The sequence below is a fragment of the Nipponia nippon genome, unplaced genomic scaffold (assembly GCF_047370975.1).
Source record: "Nipponia nippon isolate SJK-2023a ecotype South Korea unplaced genomic scaffold, ASM4737097v1 scaffold_10, whole genome shotgun sequence".
Classification (NCBI taxonomy): Eukaryota; Metazoa; Chordata; class Aves; order Pelecaniformes; family Threskiornithidae; genus Nipponia; species Nipponia nippon.
In genome coordinates, this window is record NW_028262291.1 from 6,688,589 (window position 1) to 6,711,068 (window position 22,480).

Consider the following 22,480-nt stretch of genomic DNA (forward strand, 5'->3'; position numbering starts at 1 on the left):
GAAAACATGTTTTTCCAAGACTGAAGAAAAACAGATGTTTAAAAATGAGGAAAGAAAGGCTAGAAATAATAATGCCAAGAAGGTAGAAGTAGATTACAAAAGGGTAGATTGAATTTGCGTAATGTCTGTACAGTAATGGCATGAGCAGAAATTGTATAAGAGAAGTTCCAGATCTCCCCTTTGGGTGAATTTTGGCCAGGCTTTTTATATGTGATTTTGCCTGCTTTGCGGACCACAAAAGCCTGCTCTCATCTGGTTTTGTGAAATACTTGTGCTGGAATTCTTTATTATTGAAGAGCAGGTGCATTGCTTGTGTCTTGAACCTGAAAAAAGTTTGGTTATTCAAAAACTTGCATATTTAAACTCGCACTTCCAAATCTGTCGTCTACTGCCTCACCTTCAAACTGCTGTGTCTCATATCTTTAGATCATTACATCTATGACATTTAAAAAAAGAATGAAAATTAATGTTTTTGCTACTATCCCCATTCAGAATTCTTAGAAGAGGTGACAGACCTCTGAATATAAATTCACTGCACTAATAATCTTGGTTAACAGTCTTGACTACCTTACTTTGGACTTCAGATACTATTTATCTGAATATCTTGAGATAAATAGAAATAAGAGAAAGTATAAAAAAAAAAATACAGTACAGGGTATGCTATTCTTCCACAAATATTTGATCTATATATTGATAAATATAATTTAGGATTGGAAAATCATTTTTCCTATGTCTAGCCATTTCTCCTAATTATTTTCCAGTTTCCATATTGTTTCTCTTGCTTACATTGGACATCTTGTCTTCTCTGCCTTTGTTCCTCTTTTCTCTAGATTTAGTAGTTTGGGTTTGTTTGAGGTTTTGGGTTTTTTTTTAGTTTTTAGGGGTTTTTTTGCATGTAGGTGATCTGTATAATTGACTCTAGATAGATTCTTACATTCAGGTTAATCACATTCTGTAATGTATTATTTACTTTGTTTCGTGTTACTTTTTCTGTGATTTGGCCTGTTTCTTCACCCATCTTAAATTAGCATTTTGCCTCAGTTAGGCTAAGGGCAGGTATTCAAAGGTTTCTTGAATTCTCTGTTATCCGTTATTTTGTGATGGAGGAAAGGCAGCAGTGGCCTTGGCGTACAGGAGGAGAGGAGCGTGGTGGGGGTCAACCAGCACTCGTACACCAAAAGCCCCAGCGCCTGATCTCTGCACTGCTCCCTGTAGCCCTGAGTTAAGTTACACATCTCACAGCTACTTGCACATGAAGCAAATAGAAACTTCTGAAGAAGACAAATGCCAATTCAAAGAGGAAAGTAAAGGATACCATCTTTTATGCTTAGAAATGAAGACCTTTACCCAGGTAGTAGAAGACTCAGGTTAGTTTCAGCTTAGCCTGGAGGGATTTGAATTCACCTCTCCTATGTTCCAAACACTGAAATTGCTTCCACATCTGCATGGTTGCACCTGAAGCAGAGTAGAAGTGACAGCATAACTCTAGCCAAGTATGACAAAGCTGAGATTTCTAATACTCAATTTGTATTTACAGACTTGTTAATAAAATACATAAGCAGGTATGTACCTTGGAGCAGGTAACAGAATGCTTTTATGATTAGTTTTGAAAAGTGTCATCTGGAAAAGAAAGACAATTGATGCCATCACCAGCTGCTGAGGGGAAAAAGAAGCTTATTTGTACTTAAATTGAAGCTTAATGTACTTAAATAATGTTCCCAGATGTGTGATGATGCGCTTTTTTGTAACACTAGGTAGGCTGAGAATGACCGTTCTTTGGTTTTTGCTTTGGGAATTAAAAAAGCAGAGAAAGAATCTCATTAGAAAACTTTAGTTTTTGCAGACTGAAGAGTTCTCAGAAGCACTAAATATGTAGAAAGTTGGCAGTAAGGTATGTGGGAGTAAGAAAAACCTTTCATGTAAAAACAAGTGAGCTGGTATCCAGTATTTATACTGCTGATATTGCTCACTAACAGATGGTTCTGTTTATCAATAGAGAGTGTAACTACTGGATATAACTCTTGAGTATTATAAATTTCATATTAGACAATCCAAATAGGATGAATTTCTAAGACTAGCATCCTATGGGCTGAAAGCTGCAGTATTCATAGACTTCTGGTCCCATATATATGGGTGTAATGTATCTTACTTCAAACTAACGTACTTCTTCTGGACAGTTTGTGTTAAAATGAGTGCTGCATTCTCCAGAAGATGATGGTAGTTTCTCAGTTTACCTTTTCAGATTGCAGAGTCTTCAGAGTCTGACACCAGTTGATACAGTCACTGTCTATTCTGAATCATGCAAAACACAGAATGCAAAAATAGCTCTCAGCAGCGGCATGTAAAGCAGGGTTTTCCATATCAAGGTCAGAGAATCCCTGGTGTTTGCAAGCATGGTGGGAAGGAACTAGACAAGATTTAAACATTGCAAACATGACGTTGAAAAAGCCCTTCAACGGGAATATCCAGGAAAACATTCCAATCAATAGTGCTTCTTTTTCAATTTTTTAGATTTATTTCTCTTTTGGAGAAAATATAAGTGTGTTTGTTCTATAAAATTTGCCCAGGTACAAAGCTGGGAAAGTTGGTTTAATTTACTTGTCTTTAAATTTTATTAATGCCTACTGGAAAGTAAGGATTAGCAGAAGTTTATATCTATATATACCACACAATAATTCTAAGGTTTTTCCACAGCTGAAAGAAGTAGCTAGAATATGGGGTTTGTGGAGCTATTTTATTTTGTTTTGTTCTAATTAATTTGAAATCTTGAGCAACTGGTGCATATGAACTGCCTGTTCTTGTGACTTGTTCTTTATGTATTCATCCTGTGGATATGTGGACATTTCCATGCTTTAGGAAATGCTGTGTTACATGGAATTCATGATGGGGCTCTTCATCTTTGAGTGCCACATTTAGCGTATTTTTATTTTATCTTCTCCAGACTGATGCCATGGCATCATCAGGCCTCTTCTTCAAAGACGGCAAAAAACGCATTGATTACATCTTGGTCTACAAAAAGTCAAGTCCACAGGTAGAAAAAAGAAGCACGTTTGAGAAGAATTTGAGAGCAGAAGGGTTGATGTTAGAACGAGAGGTGAGCCTTGTAGCTTATGTGGTATAAAAAAACCCTTTCTAATACTGTCATACTTTATTGGATTTATACATGATTCTGGACAATCTTATATGCTTTTCCAGTCAGGCTTTGTTTAATGCTATTAAATTAATAATAAAAATTGTTTGATAGTGTGTGTTTAACATGTTTTGGGGATGCATGCTTCTACGGATATCCACACACACATGTAGCCCCCAAAGTATAATCACTTCTAAACTGGAGCAGGTGTAGTGCGGTATAGAGGGAAAACTTTCAGCTCCTTATGCTTGCAAAACAGAAGCAGCTTCAGTAACTCTTGTTGCTTTAATATATAACCTCTGTGTCTTTCAGCAGAATGCATGATAGTAGATCTCTCTGTTTTTAAAGGGGTAAAGATTTTCAGTGTCAAGGTAATCCATCTCTAGTTTACATGGCTTAATCTGCATTAGTTCTTTAAGCTAGACTAGTTTACAATTTAAGTGCTACTGTTCAGGCTTATGAATTTTCTTGAAAACATTAAAAAAAGGGTCCTGCTATTCTAATAGTATTAAAAATGAAATTCATATTTTATGCAGAGTGCAACATTTCACTGTCAAATCCCTCCTCCCTTTTTTTTAAATACTGAAACTTTTAAAAACTTTGAGTATTAGAAGGGATTTGATTTATTATTTTTTTTTGGTTGCATCGGTGTAATTTTGTCATCTTGACTCCGATCTGTTATAGTTTGTTTTCCCAAAATTCCAAGTTAATATCTCTTCAAGGTTTCTAATGCAGTTACGGGTACCATGGAGATTAATTAGTGTTTGTATATAGGTGCTCATAATTAATCTTCTAAATAAATATTAAAAACAAGGTGTTCTTTGCATTATCAAAAAATAAATTATAGGGAATTGTGGTTTTGCTTGCATTTTATTTTTTCCTTCCCTGCTGTATGGTAGTGGAGTGTGGTGGATATTCAGGAATTTTCAGTTTCCTTCTGTGAAATGATGGGCAAATGCCTTTATTTGTCCATCTAGAATGATTTCACAAACATGTTAAATTGTTGTTATTGTGATTGGAATATCAGTAATAACAGTATTAATATAAAAAGGAAGGAAAACAAAGCCAGGAAATCCAGCCTTGGATTTTTGCTGTTTTCATTAATTACTTATAAAACAGGCATATATTTAGTCTATCCTAAAGTAAGCTCCTATACTTCATGTGTCTTTCACCCTGATCTATACTTTTCAACTTAATAGAATCAGCTTACGTGTTCTGTGTTAAAGCAATGAGCTTTTAACTGTTTTGAAGTCCTTGCAAGTTCTAGCTGACAATGTAGCATGTGGGATATTCATAAATAACCGACCCGACAGTAGTTTAAAGTTTGTTTTTAAGGCTTTTAAAAATTGTTTGGAGCCTAGTAGAGAAAATTATTGGATTTGGGGATATTTATTGAAATCAGAACAAGCTCAGCTGGAGTCAATGCGGAAATATCGACACTTCAGAAAAAATATGTTTTTATAAGATCATAATTCTAGATATCAAGTGTTTTAAATTGTCTTCTAGTAGTATTCTTTTATCCACATCTTTTGAGAGAAAAAGAAAATCCTAGAAGTAGTATTATTGAACTATGATATGACTTTATGGATCAGGTAGGTAGAATTGTGAACATTTTAAATTGTGTTAACCCTTTAACTAAATTTTCTTTTACCTTTACTTAGCAAACCTTGCATTACTTGAGTTTTTGGGAGGCTTTAATCAGACTCAACTCTGTCAAAATATTGACTTATAAAAACTAAAGCAAATACATCTGGGAGAAGGGTGTGGAACTGAAGTGTTCATAAGAAAAGATAAATATAGGAAGCTATAATGCTGAAACTCTTGGTTTATGTACAAATAAATTAGTGATGAAAAATATTTGTGTAGAGTATTCCTTGTAATTTTACAAAAAATCTCAGTTCATACAGAGATCACATTTATAAGTTCATAGCAGATACCGCAATTACTTAACCATTCCCTGGAGTTGCCATCTTGGCAGAGTGGGACCTGCAGCCTTCTCTCAGCTGTTCTTATGTCTCTAGCAGCTGAGCACTATTCTCCTTAAATGGGAAGCACACAGAATGGTCTTCAAGCTGCTCATCTAAGATGATTTTGAGGGGATTTAAAATTAATTCATTTATTCCATGTCAAAAAATGCTGCATAAAGCTTTTCTCTACTTCTGCTCTGTTCATGAGCAAAGATCTGTCCTACAGATTCCATTTGACAGTTACTAGTTTACTCATATTACAGCGTTTGGGAGAAAAAAAAGAAGTTATTAATTCTCCTTTGTCTAGCTCAGAGCTCTTACAGTGTCTTCAGACTTGCACGGCCACTTCAGGCCTAAAAGCAGAATTTGACCCTGAAGAATGTTTTTAGAAAGGTGAATGCCATAGAGGTTTGAATTATTAATATGTATTTGTTTGTTACCACTCTTTACAGCCAGCTGTGACAAACAGTGATATCATGTTTGTTAAAATTCACTGTCCATGGGAGACATTGTGCAAATACGCAGAAAGAATGAACATCAGGATGCCTTTCAGGTATTGTGGAAACTATTTTAAGAAACCTATAATTTAGTAAACTGCTTAATATTAAAAGTTCATTACTTACCTTAAGGCTAAAATACAGTCTTTGCTGCATTGTGGCTAGGCATGGTTATATTTAATTCAGTGAGGTGATAGGGAGGGAGGAGAGGAGAAATAAATAGTAGCCACCGTTCTTTTCAAATTTACCTGTGGCACTTGTTTTCAAACTTACCTTCCAAGTCAAATTGAACATACGTCTTTAGAAAATCCTGTTAGTAGTTCACACATTGTTTTGGATGTCCTTGGCAGAGTTTCAGATATTCTCTGTCTGAGCTCAAGTAGTCTCCATGCTTTTAGGCTATTTCTGAAGTCTTAGGCAAAGGCAAGTGAAATGACAGAAATAGCTGGTGTCTTCCGCGTCTCCAGTATAACACGCATTGGCATACTTTGAATAAAATGAGATACCTTTGTTTCTTTGTCCTCTCGCTTTCCTTTGGCGGAATAATGAACTGAATTGTCCATGCGCTAAACAAATTCTATCATACATTTTTGCAATAAATATTTGTTATTTATTTGTAGGACAAGTTGATATCTTCTGCAATAATACAGAAGTTTTTAAAGGAAAAAATGTCCCTTTGCAAATCGATTAATAATGTTCTTCCAGAGAGAGAAGAGCATGCAGTGTGCTGTAAACCTCATCAGGAGTTAAAATGGTAATCAGATGCCAAAGCTGTGTGACTCTCAGAAAATAGCCTTATAGCACTCCTTTCTCACTTGAATGGCCAAGTGCTCTATCTTTCATGTCCCTGCTGATTTCAGCTATCACAATGTGGCTCTCTTGCACTGGTCCTAAGCCAGAAACAGTCATCATGAAGCATGCTTTGCTCAAAACTCACTTCAAATAGCCAGTTCTGTAATGAGTTTCCACTTCAAAGTCCTTTCCATAAAAAAAAAAAAAAATCGTTTTCTGTAACAGTCATCTTCTGTTTGAGAGTATTATTCTGTTTGAGAATATTATTATAGTGCCATCTGAGCTTCTCTAGTTTGAATACTTGTCAACATTTTAAATATAGAAGTGTTTGCATATGTGTACGCACACATAAACAATCTAAATTCCAGTTCTAAAATAGTTCTTTCTTGCCTTTGATACTTGAAGTCACAAAATTAAGTTAGGATTTAGGAACGGTTTGAATTCTTCATCATTTTAGTAACTTCACAGATCAGTAGCGCTCTTTGGAAAAAAAAAAACCACTGACTTTTGCAACACTACTGTACTTGGAAGGCGTTCAAAGTTATGTTTGTTTATTATATTATGAACTGACATGTAAATATATTCTCTTTTTTGTTGTTTTTTGTGTTGTTCCCCCACCCCGCCCCCGAAGTGGGGGGAAAAAGATCCATGTTTCTTTGGTTTTGGGCTGTTGCTGCTTTAGCTTCCTTTTATCCCACTCAGTTCAGTACACCAAAAGTACATAAAATGCTAAATTTTGCCACTTCACCTTGTTGGCAGTTTTGCTGTAGAATGAAACACATTTATTTGGTAAGAAAAAAAGCCCACTGTCCACGTCTACCTCCATAATAGAACTGTGAGAAATAGTAATTTACTGATCACCATTTACTGATCACCATTTCATTTCTCCTTAAAAAGATTTTAATAGGAATTTAAATGAAATTGCAGTCTAAGACTTGTGTGAATATTTCAGATAGGCTATTTCTTTAATTTCTGTACTTTTTAAAAAATAAAAGTGAACACAGTTTTATTGTGAACACAAGTGGACATAGCAGAATAGAACAAAGGTCTGTTTTGCTCTGCCGGCAGCCAGTCTAAAGTGTCCAATACAGAGGCTGAGCAAATCTAGAACAGTGTTTCATGAAGCCTTCTCTATTTCCAGAAGGCTGTGGTTTAGAGACTTTCTGAGGCAAAGTTCATGTCTTCATCTTTGCTTATATTAGCCCCTGATGGCTTTTCATGGATGCAAAAATAGCCATCTACACTTCCGTAACAACATCCTGTGACCACACATTTTGTAATTCAACTACATGTTCTGTCAAAAGCACTTTTGTTTGTTTCAAGTCTTGAGCTTGCTTATTTAAATCAAACTTTTCTTAACTGGATGGCGTATGTTGTTTTCTTGAGGTAACTATTTTCTCCATTCAATGGACAGAGGAAGCTCAAATCATACAACTCTCCCACAACTACAATGAACTGAAGTCATCCCTCCCAAGAAGTTTTTGGTAGTCCTTAGGCAGATTTAGGTAGTCCTGCAAGGAGCATGGAGTGGGACTTGATGATCCTTATGAGTATCTTCCAACTTGAGATATTCTGTGATTCTAAGAACACGTTATTTCTCTTAGCATTTATCTGATTTATCAGTGGCTTCTGACTGTCCATTTGTAATACCTAATTGAAGAAGAGAGCTAGCCTTCCCTGCAGTACTTTAATGCAGTACACCCTTGTTCTCTTGCACAGTCTTGCAAAATTTTGGCTTTCGGTTATGGTCACTAAAATGTACCATATGTAGGTATCATACATGAATAATACATGAAGAATTAAACTCACACTTTTTAGGTACATTTTGCTCAATCCAGGAATCTAAACAAAATCAATAGACTTATTAGATAGGTTAAAAAGTGTTTCTGTCTGTTGCTGAAAAGTAAAAATGCTTTTTTCTGACCCAAGGGACCACCCAGCATCCTAGAACTGTTTTAGCATGGCATTATACCTAAATGTGTTGGCAGATATGTAGTATATATATGTCATATAGATGGGATCTCAGTGTTTCAGTTACAAAAGGAAATTTTTCTAGCATTTCGAAAGACTCTGTAGTAATCACTGTTGTCTTGTGTATGGTTTGGAACAGGATTTATGTTAGTACCAAGGTTAGATCATGACTGAATTATACCTTTTTTAGCAACTGAAGGATATTTTTGTTAAGTATGTGGTCTGTCAGTAGAAATGAAGCTTTGTTATATATTTCTGAAACTCAGACAAAAGATTTATTTTACCTGTGTCTACCAGTATCTCGTGACACATAATTATTATTGTGTGTAATGAATAAATTAATTGTATCTGTAACTCGCCTGGACTCCATCTGTGCAAAACAGCTAAGGGCAATTAAAGGGAATAAAAGGAAAGGTTTTATTAAAGGATTTAGGCGAATTTTAAGTAGAAGATGAACTAAGCGAGGAGCAAAGCCCCTGGTGCTGAATTTCAGTGTCCCCAGATGAGTGCCATAGTAAAGATACGGATACCCTGAGGAATCTGCAAGATCGAGGCCTTTGTGTTGTTGAAATGTGACATGAAATGATAGGAGGAGACCGGAAAAAAAAAATGAAAAAAATGAAAAAACTAGGTGTGTAAAATATTACATTTCAGCAAATATATTTCTACATAGTTTTGAAATGACTGTTCTCAGAAGCCTTTACTGGGAATTTCTGGTCGTCTTTCTCTAAGTTGCTGTGACAGGTGAAGGGTGGACAGAAAAGAAGGGTTAACATAAAAGTTGTTTGTTGCAGTTAGTACTCTTAGATTTTTTTTTAGGGCCGTGTATTGTTCTTCAGTTGGATGCAAAATGTCAAGGGAAGATGATGGTATGCCACTTCAGAGAATGAAGATAGTATCTAATGGCATTAAGTGCTTATGGTATTCAATGCATAGAGTGCATAAGGAATTTAATAGCCTGTTAATTCTTCTAAAATGAGTTCCATAAAATAGAAGCTAAGAAAGACCACGTTAAATGAATACTAGCATGACACCATTGAACCCTGTCTGATGGGTATCTTATGAATTAATTATTGATTAGCTATTATTATTAGCTACAAATCTAATATTTAATTTTGACTTGGGAACAAATTTTGAACTTGAAAATATATGAAATGATAGCATTTTAATGATTTATTCTATTTCGGTTACCTTTTTTAAGTGTTGTTCACCTTTCTACCTATGAAATGCATGTTCTAAAATGTCCAGTGTTCTCTTATAATGTATATATCCTTTTCAACTGTTTCCTACTTGATTATTCTCAGCTGATTTTTGCTGTTCTTTCAGGAAAAAATGTTATTACACTGACTGGAGGAGCAAAACCATGGGCAGGTTGGTGGGTGATGTGTAGCTTCTAATTTTGTCATAGTCACCCTGCTAAAGAAAATCCATTCGCAGTTGTAAATTTATCCAGGAAACTTGGAAAATTAGATTATTTTCCTGAAAACTCAAAATATGTTAGCTCAAAGTGTTAAAATATTCTTCTGTAACAAGATGCAGTACTTTAAAGCTTTGCCAGTTCTCATTTTAGAAATGCAAAAGTGTTTATGCCAGGGAAAAAAAAAAAAGGCCTTATCCTGGCAGCAAAGATTTAATACTGGAGCCATCTCTACAGTTATGACTGCTGTTACCAAGGCATGTGTTTCTTTAGCATGGAAGATATTTTCGAGTGTATGTCTCAGATTATGGTAGTCAGCCAGTTCCTTAGACATGCAAACACAACTTCTCCCTTGTGTGTCCTGGTGATCAGGACTAAATCAACACCACAGACCAAAGGCTGTTTTGAATCTGTATTTGATAGCTGACAGAATAACTCGTGCACTGCAGTAAAAGCTGTTTAACTTTCTGGGAGGCAGACACATGCAAACCTTACCGGCGGCTGCTGCTGTGTTGTTGCTGCTTCTGTCAGCCAGGAGAAGGGTACCAGAGGACATAGCAGTGGGCGAAAGGAGCCTGGGGGAGCTGGGGAGCGAGAACAGGGGACGCTGTGAGCTGTGTCCCCATTGCTCTAGTCGGACGTAATGATGTCTTGTAAATCCTAACTACCTACGGAAAAGATATGAAAATTTTTACATGAGGGAAATCTCCTGAAGCAGTTTTCTATTGTGGGTTTTCTCAAGATGGATTTTGAGATGAGATTACATTTGATTTAGGTTCTCCTGTTGTTACTTTAGATGATGAAGAGCTGTCATTATTTCTCAGGAACAACTTAAGTAGTCTCATGATATCAGTTTGCAAGATGATCAGCTAACAAAAATAGATGAAGCACTGTTGAATGGTAAAGTGAGAAAACTTTAAATACATAAGCAGATAAAATATATTGAAATAAAAACAATCTATAACATAAATTTACAACTGCGATTTTCCTCTTCCCAGTCATTCACATGCTTGCTCCATTTTAGTGTGCATTATGAAAAATGTAAGTGATATACTTTGTAATGCAAAAGCAAAATCAACAAGCTTTACTGCAAAATTGTCTCATTTCATCTGTAATCTGTCTGGTGAGTCCTAGATATTAAATAAATTTATTTTCTTTATTTAGAAGGACAGATGTCTGAAATATGCAATTCAAGTTGCACAGTACCTGTGAACCAAGTAATAAACAATTTTCATGCTAGATTGATTTTTCATTTGAGACAAATGTTTCTACTTGTGAGAATTTGGGGGTGAATATTTTTCTGAATATTTCTCTGCCACTTTATACAATCCAGTGCACAAGGGAATAGTGTGAAGAAGAAAAAGAAGCTATCCTTAAAAATGAAAGCTAACTCTAAAATTGCTGTCATATGCATCTCACCATTTTAACTTCTACTACTGTCATTGTTTCTTTGCATCTTACTTTTCAAACTTAACTGCTTCTCTGTAATTTATCAAATCTCTTATTAATATTTGTAAGTTATTAAGTGGAGTTTACAAGAGCTATGATGAAGAACTATATTAAAATCTTTGTGTATCAAAGGTAAAATTTTAAGGCTATAGAGTTTCTATAATTTACGAATATGAGGTTAACACTAGTATATTAGACCCAGCTGTGGCATGTACACTTCTCTGAATTTATTGACATGGTTATATGGCAGATGTATATAACTATAAATGTCCTTTAAAAAGGCTGCAAAAGATTATTAGGAGCATGAATGAATGAACAGAAAATAAATGTAATGCTTACTAGTATACTATCTTCTTATATGTCATAGCTGTGTGGTATCTCTCTATTCCTTTATTTATGTACCTTAAAAAAAAAAAAATTAACATTGTACTTAATTCTGTGAAACTTGAATTCTATTCATAGGGCCACACGACAGAAATAATTTTATCATAGTCCTTAAGAGCAATATTTGAAAAGCCTTCAAGAAATCTTTTCAAAGGGAAGGAAGTTGCTAGAAGTGGGACATGCAAGTAAATAATGTAGGTATCAAAAATTGTCTGAACTCTCAGATTTAAGACTGAATAATCTAATGAATCAGTCTTGTATCTGCCATATCAGACACACCGATTTCATGCTGGTTAAGAATGACATTGAGGAAAAGAAAATTAAAAGACAGTTGCCTTCGTATGCAGCTTCACTCTGTCCACTGAAATGTTGAAATAAATTTATACTTCTAAGGATAGAGAATGAAAAATGACTTTGTTTAGCAACTGAGCTGCAATAAGCCTGCTTTGCAAAAGGGCTTTTAAAACCTTTTGGATTTCAGTCTGCACACTGAAGTGAAATTGTTAATATCCTTCCATCGAACAAATACAGTATTTTTTTCCTTTTTTGGTGACAATTGTGTCCGTGTATTGAATCTGTCAACCATAACATGTTTCCCATTACAAAACGTAGTACCGTGCTCAGTAATGTGGTGGCGTATGGTTGACAATTCTGGCCACAGTCTCGTGTATTTTTGTCAGTATATGAGAGGCGCAAACACCAAGCAAAATGCTGGGTGGTGATTGCTGTCAAAAATACCTAACATATCTGAATTAAGCAACTGCCACTGGTCATCTCGTTCCATGGGTCTGATCGGATGATTCCAAATTCACCTATACTTTGTTTCTTTGCATTGCAGTCTGCTGAGTAAACGTAATCTGCAAGGATTTTTGGACTAAACTAGTTCTGCAAAAAAGAACAACCAACCAAATAAAATGTAACAGTACAGTTGAGCATGAAAGTAGAGCAAAACTGAAATTACAGGCATCTTCATAGAATATTAATTTTTATATATAAGAATATATGTGTTTCAGAATAATATCCCATAGTCCAAGGTGCATAAATTTACAGTAGCACCAGCTGGAGCAGTTTCAATAAGAGTGTACCTGAAGTGCTGCCCACATCTGTGGAGCACTGTTCCACTGGGACATTTCTAATCTCATTGCATGAACTCCTGACTTCATGAGTGACTTCACCAGACCAGCTCTGTCTGCTTTTACTCTTATTAGCTAAGCTACACTGAATAGATTAAGTCAAGAATCCATTTGAATTGCTACTTTTGACCTAGAAAGCCACTCTGAGTAAGAATGCTAATACTTAGTCCTATATTTTAGGCAAAAATTTGTCTGAAATTTGTTATCACTTTGAATGAAAGCTCCATAAAACTTCAGTTTCTCCTTTAATTGTAAAATAACGTAAGCCAAGAAAAGAGGTCTCTCTTGCTGGATTATTTTTGTACGGGGGAGATGTGCTTTTCAGTTGAAATATTCTGTGCCATCTGAAGGCACTAAGCTTTGGAGTGATCAACCATAAACGATGTAATGAAAAAGCAATCACACCTTAGATGAAAAACCTTTTTGCTTCAGAAGAAAAATTGGAAATGTAATGTGGACATAATTCTTAATTTATTCCAATGCTGTTCTTCATTACTTTGCATGTTAAAAGGAGCAGACATGAATTTTAAGAAAGAGCTCATTTCTTTAAGATAAAAATTATCTACTAGTGTTTTTGATTTTTGAAGGGGGGAAATGATCAAGGCTTTTTATATAACCAGTTCTAAAAGCTTTTCATAATGAAAAATCTGAAATCAGATGCATTGTTTTTCTGTTCTTCCTGATGCATCTGCATGTTTTCCTCATTAAAGAAAAGCCTGGGGTTTGACTCTAAAAAAAATCAGCATGTGTATAACAGGAAAAAGGATGAAGAAAATAAAGTGAAAACTATACTTATATACACTATGTATAACTTTGTACTGAGAGAACTTCTACTGGAACCAATAAGATAATCAACTCACACAGTAAGGCATTATTTGAGTAAAGGAGACACTGAAGGGATGCACCTGCCTGGGAACTGTGTTCTGTGTTTCAACTTTAGGAACATACTTATGTTCTTTGGCTCATACTGCTTAGTGTCAAACAGAGTAGTGTCCCTCAAGTGCAGTACCAGTTACATACAGGGTGTGCACCAATGCCTTGGCAATATATAGCAAGAAGAAAATTCTGAGGATTTTAAATGTCAATGTAAAATTCTGATCCCACATTTGGCTCAGATTTCTGTCTGACACTGTGTCAAATAGGGGTAGAACTTTTTTTTTGCTGATGTTGATAATAAGATGTACGTTTTCACAAAGGTGGCTTTGCTGCCTGAGAGCAACTTACTGTGTCATCACTTATTACTCTTAATTATGAAATGGGTAGCTGTGCTTCTGCTTAGCACAGGCAATTAAGTATTCATCTCAGATTAAAAAAGCCTGATACTTAGCTTTAAACTTTTTGTGGATATGAGATATATATGCTTTATATATCATGCATACATATTCATTGAGTAAGGCCCAAATCCTGCTGAAAAAAATATTTTTTAGGGTTATGTGTTTCTAAAATTCAGAATTTTTCTGGATCTCCGATATGCTCATGGTGTCATAATGTAGCACTCGTGTAATATGAGACCTACTCCTTAAATACCCATATTTCAGTGCAGTTGAATATGAAAAAAATATAGCTCAGCAAGGAGTACAAAATAGAAGTAATAAGGAGGTAACTTCTAGCATTTGCTTGAAAATTAACTGCGCTTCACTAGATTTTTCCCCTGTTTAAACCATGTCCTGAGATACTATTTATGCAAGTTGCCAGTGGAAGAAGGCCCTTTTTGTTACCAGTATATAATCTAATGAAGGATACAAAAATTATGTTCTGTTTGTGTTACATAATGTCAATTTTTAGGAAACGGCATGAGGCAATACCTAGTTTTTTGTATAAAGACTGTATAAGCATTTCTGTATAATGTATCCTTTACTTTATTTGGTACTGTTTTGTAAGACAATATCAGCCCTTGGATTTTGATGAAAATTTTGCAGGGGGAAAGCTTTATTGAAATCAGAAAACCATAAACATTTAATCCTGAGCAGTCTTGTATTTACTTTAAAATTTTATGAATTTTAGTGTCTGAGTTGCCAGGCAAGGGAGGGAGGAGGAGTTACACTTGCCCTGTCCGGTGGGGCTAGAGAAGGTAATGAGATATATTCTTGAGTGAGCCATAAGCATCCACAGTTCTGCCAGATGAGCTACCTTGGAAAATCATTTTCCCCAGACTCAATACTGCAGTTCCATCTCAAACCATAATCCCAGAAATTTTAGAATGAGTTGTACTTGAGTAAAGTGTGCAAGATAGATCACAAATAAATCCTGCTAATTTTACTCTTAACTCCTTATTTTCTTTTAGTTACTTAATGCGGAAATGTCCTGCTTTCATTTCATTTCTAGTACGATTTCACTAAATATGCAATGCTGGAGCTAGAAATAACAAGCAGGTGAGAGCATGTAAATCTGATTTCTTATTATCTCAGTTTGCAGAGGAATATGAGAGAGCTGAAAAGTTGGTTGCCCAGAAATCCAATGAAGCTTGATAAGGAGGCCCTACCTGATCTGGAAGAAACAGATTGCTACACAGCACCCTTTAGCCGTGCACGCATACACCAGTAAGTGCTGGAACACCAGAGACCACAAGGATTTTTTGTTTTCTCACTTCTTCTAAGCAAGTGCCATAGAGGCAGCCGTTAACAGATGGTCACTGGCAAATACCCAGTATCGTATTTGATATTTTCTATGGGTTTTCTCTTAAAGCCAAAATCTACTCTCTGTTACTTGCTATTTGACAGTCACTCAGTAGTACAGGCAAAAATTTGACCAAAAAATGAACACTGCATGTTTGATTTAGGAGTTTTTCTTTCTATTACATTACAAAATGCAAATACTTGCTCAAGTTTACTTTGCTTAATTACATATTTTACTTAGGCAAAACCTGAGACAGCTGTTGAAGTTGGGAGCACCTGGAGGCAAGCTACAACCAGTGATGATTTTCTCTCTCTTATCAGATTTGCATTTCAAAAATGCTTTTGTGTCTGAAAGTATAAATATATATACACCAAATAAAAACTGTATGTGTTCAAATCAGCATGTTGGTGAGGATGTAGTTTAACTGTGCTATAATTTTTTTCAGAACCCAAAAATTATGACTTGAAAATTCTGGATGTTTCTTCATTTTAAAAGTGTTTCGTAATAATTCTTTTAGGAGAGAAAAGTTCATTTAAAGTGGAAGTATAAATTAGGTTAAATAGGAATTTTTTCTTCTCAGTAAAGAAGCTATATGCTAGTGGACTGACTTTACCCTGGAAAGATAGAGTAATTGCATTATAATCTCAACTTTTTTTTAGTAATTCGCTATACTGCATTGGATCAATCACCTGTTTTTGTGGTTATTTCTCAATCAGCTTAGCTGACATTATCAACCGTAATAGCATCCCTTTTGGCACGGCTGAGTAGGCAAAAGCTCCTGCATGTCAGATTTCTGGCGTCCAGAAACCAGAGCCATCTGGGAAATGATGCTTTATTTGGCTCCATCCTTCTCTAAGGGAAAGTGGTTGTGGAGCTGCTGCTTCAGTGTCCAGTGCATGGAGATAATTTTTTTTTTTTTTCTCTAAATAGTAGTTCTGGTAGTTCCATGCCACAGACATCTGCCAACTCATAAGTAACTTGAATTTGAGAGCAACCACTGCTTCTGAAGATCTTTTTAAAATAATTATATCCAGAACAGACATTACCTAGATAGTAGGATATTTTAGAATTTAGTTTTAGTTGCTCTGTTTTCCAAACAATAATCTGTAATGATGATAAATTTATTGGACCTGAGAAGATGCTCTAGGGATGTAAAATCTTGTATCTTGTGCAGTAACCAAGGAGGGTAAAGATCCAATAAATCACTGTAAGAAGAAAACACTTGAGCAGCTATGTTTCAACACCTGTGCATTGTTTGAATATTAAAAGACATTCATTATTTTAACAGTTTTACAATAAACAACAAAGACAGCTTCTTCAGCAATTCCACAAGAAGTAGAATCGTACATCACATGCTACAGAGAACTAAGTATGAAGATGGAAAATCCAAAATGGGTGAGAATGCTGTATTTTTTTCCTAACCCGAAGCCATAAAAATTTATATCATTACTTGCCTGGAAAAGTATCATTTAAGTAAACTCAATAATTTTGCCATTCCTTGAAATCTTTTTATTTGCTCAGTAACTGAGTTGAAGGAATGTCACATCAATTATTTTCTTATATAACTCAGTCTAAATTGGCAATATTGTTCACCTAACTAATCATTCTTTAAAATAAATTGGAGAGATTATGATAACTTTATGTGATCAAGAGCCACAATAAAGATAACATACACCTCAGAAAACTGTGGAGTGTTTTCTAGGAGTAGTCCTAGTAGTTCTGCTACTACCCAGCAGTTCCAGTCCAGCAGAATCAACGTGAGCTACACTGAACTTATTTGAGGTCTCCATGCGTCTCAGAGACAGTTGACCTGAAGACTAAATTCAATTTATATCAACTGTCCTATTACAGTATTATTTTTTAGAAGGTGTAACTATTCATTTTCATTTGTAATGAACAGGGGATGTATGGATTATTTCCTATTTTCTTTGAAGGAATTAAATTAGGAATTAAATATATATAGACACACTTAAAACCTTATACTTAGGAAGATGATAGAAATTACAGAAAGTTGTTGCTTGAATTTCTGAAGAAAAGCAGTAGTAAGAAAAACATAGAAAACAAGAGTTCAAATCTAATGACTTTGAAGTTGATGATGGCAAATTTCATTACGAGATTAGTTTAGCATAATTTGTATATTTGAATGGACAAATCTGAAATCCATCACAAGTACTTATTTCTTGGGGAAACTGTTGGCTATGGGTGTGCTCTTACAGGCTACTGAATCTTTTTATTATAATTATTAATGGTTATTTGTTATTTATTTTTTATAATGTACTTTGATAGTACAACAAATCTGTTTTTAGGAAGACTCCAGGAACTGATCCAAAATGCTGTAGCCAGTATGGTGCAGAGCACTGCTCTGATACAGATGACCTCAGCTGAGTTATATTTAAAAATAACAACAGGTTAGCTTTTGACCCTGCAGGGGTTTTGCTGCCTCGAGGATTGTCTGTCCATACCACTCTCTGTGTATGTCAGATCATCTGGTCACCCATAAAATCTGTATCATATGCTCTGATGAATACAACATGAATGTAACTATCTTCTCACACTTGATCTGGCACGAGCAGCCGACCCGGAGAGAAAAGTTGCAGGCGTTGCCCATCAGAAAGTTGCTGTAGTTTGACAGCCAGAAATCTCGAGGGATCAGCACGACCTGCACAGTTGGTGGGATTATTGATTATTGTCATGTTTAGCAGCATCCTGAGCATCTAATATTAAGTTACATTCTCAATATGTAACTTGAAAATTGGCACTGCTTGAAATTAAATGTGTATAAAAAACTGATATCAGAACTAATGCTTTTTTTCTTTTTAGGTATTAATAGGTTACTAAATAATGGAACATATGAAGCAGCATTTCCACCACATGAGGTAACCTGGTTAATTTTGTATTTGTCTTTATATTTAGAGTAAAGCTTGCATTAATGTTTTGAGATCCTACTTTATTTTTAATTTCGTCCTGCAAACTTTTAGTTTCACTATGTAATCTGTTGAGACTTTTTTTTATTTATAGCTCTTACTTTAATATTGGCTTCTTAAATTTTTCTTATATAATGTGTTATAATAATAACTTTCTGGAGCATTTTCTTACTGAACTAGAATATTCTAATCTTTTTTTTTATTATTTATTTTTATGAACTGGACATTGCCTGTGGAGTTCTTAATGGGAATGTCAATTTTTCAAAATTGTTCCAGTTAGTTGTGATAAATTATTTTTGCCTGCCACCTACAAAATGTTCTGCTTTTCTAAAGCTTGTGCGCTTGATCACAGTTAGGGAGGCTGGTTAATTATTTCCCATTTAGTCTTTTCTGAAAAGTTCTGGATAACTTCTACTTGACGATATCTTCTTCAGTAGGTTAAAGTCTTCTGAAGACTGTAAACCTGTGAAGTAAATGAAAAACTTGTGTTTGCCTTCAGAGGGTTTTCAGTCTTTGTGTATTGAAAAGAAAGAAGCAAGCCACACATCTTCAGTCGTTTTAAATGCCAATCAGTAGCTTGGTAATTGCAGCTGTGAACTCTGTGGTTGCTCGGGCTGAATATTGTGACTTGATCTTGTGTTTCAAAGGACTGACCTGTGCTTTACAAATTGCTGAAAGTAATTTTTTATATGGTATTAATAATTAAATACTGGGAATATAGAGAAGGAGTATTTCAGATAAATAATTAAACATCATTGTTAACGCTTCAGCTGTGCATTACTGACTTCAGGGAAAAGCTGGTCATACTACCAGAAAAACCTGTGAAGCTTTCTCTGGCTGTCAAAACCATGCTGTCATATCCATTTTATGTGTATGTTCCTTTGTTATGGCATAAGCTACTGTTTCAAAGTTTCAGTTAAGTTTAATGAAGTCATATTTTTAAGCCACTCTTACCTTAATTGCTGCTTGACTGGTGCTAAGGGTTGGTGGTTGAACACTCAATTTTTTTTTTTTTTTAATTTTTATTTTTTCTTCATCATGCGAGCAAATGAGAGTGAAAATTCAGTCACAGTGGGAATGCTGAGACTTGAACTCTGTTATGGATAAACAGTGCAGAAAGAAGCGGGGAGGGGGAGAAGATTTAAAAATATGCAATACTGGGTAATGCTTTATGCATTGCAGTCGTTCATCCAGGTGACTGTGAGAATAAGTTGATGTTCTGTTCTCAGGTGTTCCTAGACATTGCAAAGGTTACACTCTGTGTTGACATTTTTTGTATGCTTCTTTGCTGACTCTAATGAGAAATGAGTAAAATTGGACTCTTTGCTATGTTTAGCTTTGTTTTTAACTCATCTAAAACCAGAGGGTCAGCAGATTACAACAAGTAAATAGGGCTCTTTCAATTGCAGGGAATGCTCAAGATTTCAAATAAATCATAAAAAACTAAATGGCTAAATTACGTGCATCTACCAGGGTCAAGAATCTGTCTGATTGCTAACTCTGAAGTACTGCTCTGGGGAATTATTTGGCTCACTTGCAGTTGTTGGATGAAAGATTTTCTTCACGATAACGGAGTGGTGGGGTCTTTTGGGGGGGAAAGTTCGACAAAAAAAGATGTCCTGCTTCAGAATTGGAGTAAAGTTACAAATGCAATAGATTCTGCTTAGGATGGCTCTAGTGCATCTGTGTGTTACCTTTCGACTGCTGAGCATGAGGCTATTCTTTCAGGCTGTCAGGCAGTCTGTATATGTCAGGCATGGCCTGGAAGGACTCCTTTTGGGTCAGACTGACTCTCTGTTTTGCTTCTAATGCCTCTGAGAGTCCTGTGTAGCTTCAAAATAATGCCAGTTCTGTTGTTTCCGTCATCTTAGAAAATATGTACCACAGAAAGACTGTGGTTTTCTATATTTTTAAACAGGAGTTAAAGTCATAGAAAATGTCTAGAAGAGGAGAACCGAGCTGACACACCAGAAATTTCTAAAATTTTATAGAAGAGGAAAAAAAGATACTGCAAACATCCCATGAAAAACTTTGAAAAATTGAAATGGGCGAAAGCATACAAATAAGTATATATTAGTGAAATAGAAACACTGTACTTGCAGCCATGTAAAGAGTTGAGTAGTTCTTTATAGTCTTGGACTAGTATGGTTCTATCATTAGAGAAACTGGCCATTTCAGAAGCATATGTAACCATATCTCCTCTGTCAGGCTTACGTGTTAGCTCCAGGTGATGTCCTAAAGGTGCCCATAATATGAGACCTATTTATTAAAAATAGTGAACACCTCATTTAAAATTATATTCAAATACCTAAGAAATTTATATATTTTCCATAGCGCCTAGTAATATACTTTTATTTTGCTATATTTCAGGGAAGCCACAAGAGCAGACATCCCATCAAAACACACGGAGCTCAGAATCACAGACACCTCTTATATGAGCGGTGGGCACGGTGGGGAATGTGGTACAAATACCAGCCTCTCGATTTAATCAGGTATTAGTACTTTGAAGAGTAGCTTGTTTCTGTGATAGAACCAACCTGGTAACAGTACATTAACCACGCTGGTAAATTCCTTGTCCGTATGCTTTCCTGTAAAATCTAGCTATTCGGTATTATGAGGTAAGACTGAAATTCTTGAAGTTGCTTCTTTTGGGTGGTCTTTGTGCAGGGCTGTTAATTTCAAATGAGGCTGCATAAAAGACACGTAGATCCACCTGCTTGACAATTTGCATTGTGAAACTTAAAATACAAACCCGTGAAGTGGTCTGCTGATGAGAGCCACTCTCCCTCATGAGAGCACCTTTGAAAGCGAACACTGTTACCCACATGGACAGTCAAGAATTACTAGATCCAGTGAGGGAAAATGCAGCCTAATTGTTACATTTCTGCATGGGTTTAAATAAACTTCTGTTTATGTATCTTGTAATTAATGTCATAGATTACCAAATGTAACACAGAGAAATATATGTAATTGAAGTTAAATAATTGTGATGTTCGCGTTTCATACTTTCCTCATCTGTGACGTTGAATACCAATAATTCATTCTTCCTTGCTGTCAGTTTTTATTCCTGATCTGACAGTCATATCCAATCATTGTGCCCAATATTGTTCCACTGAAGGCTGTGGAGCTAAGCATGTGCTATGGGACAATTCTGTGCTGATCAAATAGTATCATGCATCACTGACTTTGATCACCACTATTTCATCTCTTCTAGCAACTGATACCCAAGTTTTGAAGAATTAAAGGTCAATCTTCAACTTGTGGTATCAATCCATTTTTTTTTCTCTAATTATAGTTTGAAATATGTCATATTACATGATTACCTATCATAAATGCTTTTTATAATGGAATACTTAGGTCATACCAACTTACTTTATCCCTTTCCAGAAATTTTTTATGTGTGTGTATAAATATAGATATATATATCTGTGTGCAAATAAAATGTCCTACATTTAGTAATGTTGAAAGTAGTACATCTACTTAGTCATTGCAAGGACATGAAAATTATAGAGCACTTCAGTGATATCCTTAGAAAATATACGCTCCGGTAAGTCTGCAATTAATGTCACTAGAATGTTATGCTAGCCTGAAATAAAACATTTTAGTAAACTGACAATAGTTTTAGCATAAACTTGTAATGGTAGTTTCTCATTAGAATTATTCTACTACTGTGAAGATAGATAGAGGTCACCATAAATTTTAACTTTAAACAATGTATGTGTTTCCTTTTCATGTAGGCGATATTTTGGTGAAAAAATTGGACTGTATTTTGCCTGGTTGGGGTGGTATACTGGAATGCTTATTCCTGCTGCCCTGGTTGGGCTCTTTGTTTTCCTCTATGGATTATTTACCATGGATTCCAGCCAAGTAAGGTAAAATCCCATTTAAAAACATAATAGACTGTTGAAAATTAAGAACAGCCTGGCACAACTTAGATCATTATTATACTTATAAATGCTTTCCAGATATGGTAATCATGTAAAAATAACCAAATAGAACACTGGGTTCTTCAGTCAAGTGTATCCACTTTGTGTATCTGTTTTGCATCAAGCTGGATGCGTACCATTCACAGCAAGTGCCCTTACCCCACTACATTGCAGTGATTCCCATTCTGTCTGTAAGGAAAAACAGCAAGTACCAATTCTAATGTCACAGGTAATGCAATGGTTGTCATTCTAGTCAAGGCTAATGGATGAAAAA

General features: G+C 35.3%; 1 protein-coding gene across 4 annotated transcripts in view; it reads left to right on the forward strand.

Annotated features, from left to right (window-relative positions):
• ANO3 (anoctamin 3) overlaps positions 1-22,480 on the forward strand; it is a 210,810-nt gene that overhangs the window by 148,215 nt on the left and 40,115 nt on the right. For 3 of the 4 annotated variants that reach the window (XM_087743296.1, XM_087743319.1, XM_087743312.1), the window contains exons 5-12: positions 2,942-3,094; positions 5,550-5,650; positions 9,684-9,728; positions 15,149-15,280; positions 16,645-16,751; positions 18,177-18,232; positions 20,651-20,772; positions 22,018-22,152. In XM_087743296.1, the coding sequence (XP_087599422.1) occupies positions 2,942-3,094; positions 5,550-5,650; positions 9,684-9,728; positions 15,149-15,280; positions 16,645-16,751; positions 18,177-18,232; positions 20,651-20,772; positions 22,018-22,152 (851 nt within the window). The remainder of the gene's footprint in view (positions 1-2,941; positions 3,095-5,549; positions 5,651-9,683; positions 9,729-15,148; positions 15,281-16,644; positions 16,752-18,176; positions 18,233-20,650; positions 20,773-22,017; positions 22,153-22,480) is intronic. The other variant, XM_087743305.1, reaches the window with a different exon arrangement.